Here is an 8,001-nt window from a genome sequence, read left to right on the forward strand (position 1 = left end):
TCGACAGAATCTGTAGTTTCAAGAGACTTTACGGACGGACGTCCTATGAGCGAGCGAATAAACGTAAACATGTCTCAGCTACCCAAGCTGTTATAATGAGAGGGTAATCATTACCCTTTATTTTAGCTGTACACGTATGGTCCGCAACAAACGATTTCACTACCACAAAAGTCATATGATTCACACCCGTTATAAGCCATTTGCAACCATCTTCCTTGCATCAAACGGAGTATTTTGTGCGTGATGACTTTGCCTTCTTAAAGATGAATCTCTGTCGAATAGCATATTCTCGAACAACCTTTTTGAAGTGTCTCATGTCATAAAACATTGCCCCAACTGTTAACTGGTCAAATTTTAATGTATCAGCTTCTATCTCTTGGGCTCCAACAAACATGCCATATACTTCCATTGGCTCACTACCGTCACTCAGAACCGATTGAGTACCACTTCTGATAGAAGTACCCCCTCTGATAGGAAAGCCTCCGTTGATAGGCCGAGCAGTTGGACTAACAATGATGTTTTCATGATGATCATCCTCGTCTTCCTCTTCCTCCTCCTCCTGATCCTCATAATCATCATCATCATCATCATCATTATCATCATTTCTTTCTTCTTCATAATCTAAACCCCTTACACAAAAATCTTTTCAAAAACATTATTGACGTCCACTTCATGATCTCCAACATTTTGTAACTCATCTATACCTCCGGTAACATGGTTAGCATGCAAACCACTTGCCAATGTTTCATTTAAGTCAAATCGAGACCTGTATAGTTCAAAAATATATAATCAGCCTCAATCCATATGATTAATTCATAATTTGAACTATGGAAGTCTTGAAAGATTACCAAAGAACAAAAATACCTTATGCTGTGTTCTCCTGTACCACCTCTTATACTGGTATCAAGGATCTCTTTACTTACAAATTCACTTTCGTAGTCTTTTTGCAAGTCTACTTCAAAACACGGGCGAAGTTTGACATTTTCTCTTTCGTGTGCACGTTCTTGGAGCGGAATCGAAGTAGATGGGATGTTAGGATTAATAAAGGTTCTACTAATACAAATATTGTTTGGGAGAAGTATTGACGAATTCAATAAATTAATATTGTTCTCACTTATGGTTTCGTTATGTATATCATTACAGAATTAAACATGTCTCTGTCAAACATCCTCAACATTGTTTGAAGGACATCATCATCATCAACGTCGATTAAAGTGATTATATATGAATCAACAACATATCGACATTTGATCGATAGTAAAACATCTCTTTCTGTTATACCAATTCTTCTTTGGATTGCACTTTAAAATTCATCAAAATTAATTCGGCGGGAAACCGATAACAATGTCTTCCTCCCCCGACATAGTCCCAAGAAACCTCATCCTTCAAGTGTCCATCATAGTGTAAAAGAAGAGAAACCATTGATTTGAGCATTTTTCTATAATTTTACACAGGGGTTCTAAACTCTCTAACATAAATTTCAAGACTTTAAAAGGGTCTATTAAGTTGTGGCTTGATAGAGCTTATCTAGGGTGTTTCAATTGGACGGATTGGAATAAAATAGGGTCATGGACTAAAAAGCGGTTTCGAGTACCTAAATGGGGGTTTTCTATGGGATTATCAAAGCAAAAAAAATAAGGGATTATTTTTTGGATAATCCCTTAGACAACCCTAATCACAGCAGTTATGAAATACCTAGCAAGGGTTCAACTCAATGGTAGGGCCATCAAACATTAATAACACTTATCAACCCTTATAAACCCTTAGACAACCCTAATCACGGCAGTTATGAAATACATAGCAAGGGTTCAACTCAATGGTAGGCTCATCAAACATTAATAACACTTATGAGCCCTTATAAACCCTTATAAACCCTTAATACACCCTTAAGACACCCTTATACACTATCCTAAAAAGACAGAGTTATCAAACACATTAAATGAGATATTAGGAGGTTACAAGCACAAACCCTAATAGGACAACAATAACACATTTTTCTCATTTTGTTTTGTTCCAGGCGTTAATGGGAATTGGGGAAAAAAAGGGTTGATAGAAAAAGAAGGGAACACTTTTTATGGCTTAACGTGTATTTTGAGGGTGGAAGTGTATTTCGATCAAAAACCTTGTCAGGAAAAGCAAAATGGAACCCTTTAACAAGTTTGAAATTCAAGAGTTCCATCTCACTATTTCAAATATTTTGAGGTACCGTTTGACCAAATTTCATTTTTTTTTAATTGGCTTGTAAGAGTTTTTTTGGGAACCGTAATGACCTTTTCACAGCTCTTTAAATACAAAAAGACAGGATAGGTGAGCTCATATATCAAAACATGGTTGTCTTACACTCTTAATATCATTTCCCTATATAATTGGATGAATTTAATGCTCTAGGTATTTCGCAGTAAGGTGTACAACATCTTGTGTGACTAAATCTCCTCCTCCTCTCTCTCTCTCTCTCTAAACTCCCAAATCCCTTGTTAAAATTGTTATAGAATTTTCTCTTTAATTCGTTAGAATTCAAAACAAGGGAGTCAGGGTATTTTCTCCCACACCTGAACACAATTCTTTATTAATTTGCAGATAAAAAAGGGAAAGAATTACAATTAAGAATCACTTTAAATAGGAGGATACGGACGATTATAAAGAAATCAATTTGCCAATGCAATTAACTGACGAACAAATCAGCAAGATCTGCATATATTTCAGGATAAGGAAGAGGAATGAAAACCCAAACCAAATGAAGAGGAAGATCAACCTCCCAACCCTGAGATGATAGAGAAGAACAACTTTCCGGATTATTATGAGTCTACAGGAATAACAAAATGACAGCGTCTGTAATTAAAAACAATAGAAGCCAAGGTGGATCTCTTTCTATCTCTCTCTCTGTCTCTATCTCTACCTTTATCTTGCACAATTAAAAACAATACCCAAATAATATCTGCTCTGATTTTGAAACCCATAATCATTGTGAACCAGCATGTCTCTAGGCCTGCAAGAAGAGGGGGTGTAATGAGCAAACAGATCTGTGTTTGAGTTTCTAGTGAAATGGATTATGTGCATGCAAATCAGACCTTGTTAGCAATGTTGTTGGATAGCCAGTCCAATCCCTCGTACAGTCCTTCACCAGAAGTGGCACACGTGCTCTGGATATACCTGCAAGTAGCAGACAATGCCTTCGATAAACTTTTTAAGCAAAAAAGATTGGAAAGCAAGGGAGAAGAAAAAAATGGAACCACATGGATGACAAGGAAATACAGAAATGTTACCAGTGGCGTTGGCGGAGGGAGTGAAGGCCAAGCTTATCAGTAATCTCTGCAGCGTTCATGGCGTTGGGAAGATCTTGCTTGTTTGCAAAAACAAGAAGCACTGCATCTCTCAACTCATCCTGCCATCCAATCAAAACATCACAATGGACCTTTAGTATAGAAATATAGAATCTAGGTTTTCAATAATGGGGCAGAGTATAGATATCCGTATTCCCCAACCTCACTGGCTAATCAAATCCAATATTTTCCCTATAATGACTAATCGAACTGGATCCACATTCCAGCTACCCATTTTTTGGCCAAAACCGTGAGTCCAGCCATTGATGACCCTTTTATACATACATTTTATACGTGGACAGAGAATTTTCTCTAGATGGTTCATTCTTATGGATAAGCTAAATATCATAGTAAAAATCAAGGATAATTGAAGCTTTACCTCATTCAACATCCTGTGCAGCTCATCCCTGGCCTCAACAACACGATCTCGATCATTACTGTCAACCACGAAAATAAGACCCTGCGTGTTCTGGAAGTAGTGCCTCCACAAAGGTCGGATCTGAAATTGCCCATACAGAAAATTGTATTTCAAAAAGTTGCAATGTAAATTAAGATTATGTATTTTGATTTCATTTACCTGCTTGATAAATCCACATGCACATAACACAGTATAAAGCTTGTATAAGAAACAAATCAAATTGGCAAAGGCAATTGAAACTGGATAGTAATTATGACCAACTATGGGAGACTCTGGATATAGTAACAGAATCAAAAGAACAAATAAACTGATGCCATATCATATTGCAAATGACTCGTTAACATGTGCTAATGTGCCCTATAAAAACAGTACCATGATAGGCAAATCAATGTCATTGGAAGTCTACAATAACTTGAACTTTCACATAAATATTTCAAAATAAGGATATTTCAACTTATATTGTCATTCCCTTTTGTTTTGATAGTGCTAGCGCTATATATTATTTTTTGTTCTTAGAATTTTCACACACACTCGCACACACATATCTGATCTCAAATAGAAATTATAATGCAGTTCTATTTCGACAGCCTGGATGCAAACAATTCCAAAGAAAACTGGAATATTTCCATGTTTGTTATAAGAAATTTGTCATATAAAAACCAAAAAGCTTTACTAACCTTGTCCTGACCACCAACATCCCACACGGTGAAGCTAATGTTCTTATATTCCACGGTCTCCACATTAAATCCTGACGAAGAAGTAAATGAGATAGAAACTAAATTAAATCATCCAAATAATAAAGAAGACAAGCAAGCAAATCCAAGTCTAGTATTCAAGAATTCTGCAGGCCTGTCCATGCCAAATAAGTATGGAAGGAAAATCTGGATAACATACCCAGCAATAACTATGAAAGAACATGGCCAGCCATTAATTATCTATGTAAAACATACCGATGGTAGGAATAGTGGTCACGATCTCTCCAAGCTTGAGCTTGTACAAAATGGTCGTCTTACCCGCAGCATCGAGACCCACCATAAGAATACGCATCTCTTTCTTGGCAAAAAGCCGACTGAAAAGCTTGGTGAAAGACAGCCCCATCTTTGTGTCTGATGGGGAAAAAATCAAAATATTCAAATCCATCAAATGTTAATTATACAAGTAAGAGTGCATTCATGGTTGTGCATGAAGTTTTTTTTATATCTTCACGACACACAATGAGAGATTGTCGTTGCTTGTGACATAGATTTATAACACCAGCTTTTGGAGGTTCAACTCACATCTCAATTGGACAGTACTCCGTGTCACAACTCACAACCTTGAGGCCATGAGTTCGATCCCATTTTACACCCGGGGGGGGGGGGGGGGGACACACTGTACAGAGGCTGCCAGTTGAAACGGTTTCTTAATAATGGACAACTTTGGCCTTTCAAACATTCTCTCCTCAAAAACAGATAGTGCATTGACCAAACTTAACAAAAATCAAATCTGCACATATACTCTGATTTTATCTAATTGCAGGCAATGAATGAGCATGAGGTATAGTGATTGCACATGGAATATCAATTAACCACGACACTCACATGCATCAGCTCATCCTTGAAATTTCATATACTATACAATAACAAAAAAGGAAGTTGAGCTAGTTAATGAATGAATATAAATGTAAATTGCAAATCAAATCCTAACCATTGCCAATGCATGTAAATGTTAGTAAATGAATGCACCAACCAAAAATTTTAAAAATGGAAAAAGAAAACAAGAGGAAAATACTGGAATCTAAAATCATAGAGAAGATAAACGACAGGTCAAATCTAATTATAAAGAAAAATCATTTCAACCAATGACTTGCACAAAGGAACAGCAAGCAAGATAATTTTGCCAAACATTATAATTAGAGTGGATTTCACCTCCGTCGTGACTAAGTGTGTTGCAAGAAATCAGTCCATTCGCTTTCCCATGAATGGCTGAGATTAAAAAACCTGCTTTCAGTTAGACTAATCTCAGCCATGCAAGTGAAAGTGACTGGGTTGATTCCTCAAGACGCACTTAGTCGCAACGGAGGTGAAACGGCCTCTTACAAATAATATAATTTAGAAGTACAATTCTATATGATGACATATGGGAATAAAAAAAACAATTAAAAGTCATTTCATATCTTACTCTATTAAAAAAAAACATGTTCCACCCTGAACAGAAGTAGATCTTCAACAATTGAAGTTTTAAACAACATTGATTGAAAAAAATTTTGTTTCTTTAACAAAAAGAAATTTAAAACGTAACTTGGACTGAGAATTTGAAAAGGACAGTACTTATGAATGGATCTTTATAAATTTAAAAACGAAAAAACCGATTAATTAACGAATAATAAATAACATCCATCCCGAAACACAAAGAAACCATCAGAAAGTATTATTTTTTGTGCACCACCTTGCAGAAAAATCAAATAAAAAATACAATCTAACAACATGCACCAAATCCAACAAGAAAATCGACATCCTTGTCTTCAAGGCATCAAATCATGCCCAAAGAATTGAAGCTCATCAACATGAACATAACATGAAAAAGAACATTGCCACACAATCACCAATTACGAAAAAAGCCTTCAAAACACCAAATCAAGCCCAAAATTAAACCTCGTTTGCAGCAATCAAACAGTCAAAACACCATTTCGTCCATCAAAAAGAAAATCAAGCGACTAGACAATAAATTCAGTAAAATTAAAGAATAAAGTCAATAAACAACGGATCTTACACAAAATAAGACCTCACCCCACAACTGAGGGCGAAATATTCATTCCAGACCCTCAGGCAATACAAAAGAATCAAATCAGGAACGAAATCCCACGCCAGAAAACAAAAACCAACCAAAACTGGATCTAGCATGAAATTCAATCACAAACATGCAAATCAAGCAATAAAAAAACCTCTCCGTCAAACAAAAAGCAAATCAACTGAATCCAGCAAAAAAATTGAGCAGATCAAAACAAAATCCTAGCATAAAACCGAATCAGCCACGTAATTCACCTCATTTCCACAGATCGAACAGTCAAAACATGATTTCCAAACATTCCAAAGACAAATCAAACGAATCAGGCAAGAAATATAACCAGATCGACTTGGAAAACAGCAAAAACAACAGATCTAAAGGAGATATCCTCACACAGAATAAAACGCCAGATCTCAATGAAATATCCTTGAATAGAATTGCAAAACCTTAGAAATCCCTAGAAAAAAAACAGATCGGGAAGAAAACAAGAGAGACAGAGAGAGAGAGAGAGAGAGAGAGAGATCTAACGCTTACATGAGAGAAAGAGAAGGAGAAATTACAGGCGATCCGGGAGAGCAGATCTAAAAGAGCTGTCCTCCACAACCAAATTCTACGCAATGAAGGGGGAGATTTTATAGGAGATTGGCCTAACGGTCGTTAACTCACCGTAAGTATTAATGGCCAAAACTGACGTAGTACCCGACGGTCATCGTTATCATTTGCCGGCTATCGTACGCTTCGCTTCAAAAGTGTTGAAGATTCCATCTTGAGAAACTTTTTTCGAAGAATAGAACCTTCTTTTCTTCAAAATGTCGAAAAAGCCACTCCCTCTTTTCTTATTTAAAGAAACCATTGTTTACGGCTGGCCCACTGCCACGTGTTCAGTGATAGGATTAATGAATATAATTAGCTTGCAAAAATAAACGGCTGGACGCACTGCCACGTATTCAATAATTTGCCATTATTTGTAGATAAGTTTATTTATTTTAATGAGGAACTCAGCACAGACTCATTTTCACCATCAATGGTAAAAGGTAAGTCTTTGGTTCTCTGAGGGCATGATCACAGGCATTCAAGTCTCCTTTTAAGAAATCAATATTCGCAAGTAATCATATTCAACTTTAGAGGATTGATAGTTTCATACGTTATTTGCGTAACATATTAAAATCTTAGGTAATTCGATTATTGGACTCGAATTGAGTTTAATTTTGAGTCCAAAAATCAATTATCAACCGAGACCACCATCTCTTCTTCTTTAACTTTTAACCCATGTCACGGAGGAAAATAAAATTATCAAAAAAATCCCCAATTTCATATTTTCAAACATACTAGCCCTACTTAATTCATCTCATTAGAGTTACCCTACCCTATACGAGAAATTATCTATCTCGAGTCTCGTCGGGTCGAGTTTTTAATGTTTTAGCTCAGGACAATGACTAATTTCAAAGATCGTATCTCAATAAGCTCTCAGAAGCTAATTAAAAATAGAAAAGGCAA

General features: G+C 36.2%; 1 protein-coding gene across 1 annotated transcript; it reads right to left on the reverse strand.

Moving 5' to 3' along the window:
- Positions 1-2,732: 2,732 nt before the first annotated feature.
- On the reverse strand, positions 2,733-7,195 carry LOC143852500 (ADP-ribosylation factor). Its single transcript, XM_077361885.1, has 7 exons — positions 7,039-7,195; positions 4,689-4,844; positions 4,416-4,486; positions 3,700-3,819; positions 3,264-3,382; positions 3,069-3,150; positions 2,733-2,986 (listed from the first exon to the last, which is right to left on the reverse strand). The coding sequence occupies exons 2-7, from the start codon at positions 4,834-4,836 to the stop codon at positions 2,981-2,983; spliced, it is 546 nt and encodes a 181-aa protein (XP_077218000.1). The 5' UTR covers positions 4,837-4,844; positions 7,039-7,195; the 3' UTR covers positions 2,733-2,980.
- Positions 7,196-8,001: the final 806 nt, after the last annotated feature.

The sequence above is a fragment of the Tasmannia lanceolata genome, unplaced genomic scaffold, assembly GCF_043159265.1.
Source record: "Tasmannia lanceolata isolate RefF3 unplaced genomic scaffold, GAP_Taslan_0.1 ptg000019l, whole genome shotgun sequence".
In the NCBI taxonomy this organism is placed as follows: domain Eukaryota; kingdom Viridiplantae; phylum Streptophyta; class Magnoliopsida; order Canellales; family Winteraceae; genus Tasmannia; species Tasmannia lanceolata.

Bases quoted from the DNA above. Each gene is read 5' to 3' on its own strand.
- LOC143852500 (XM_077361885.1), bottom strand. From the start codon at position 4,836: ATGGGGCTGTCTTTCACCAAGCTTTTCAGTCGGCTTTTTGCCAAGAAA. The intron at 4,487-4,688 runs GTATGTTTTACA...CTTCTTCGTCAG, and splicing joins GACCACTATTCCTACCATCG to GATTTAATGTGGAGACCGTG. The intron at 3,820-4,415 runs GTTAGTAAAGCT...GGGCAATTTCAG, and splicing joins ATGTTGGTGGTCAGGACAAG to ATCCGACCTTTGTGGAGGCA.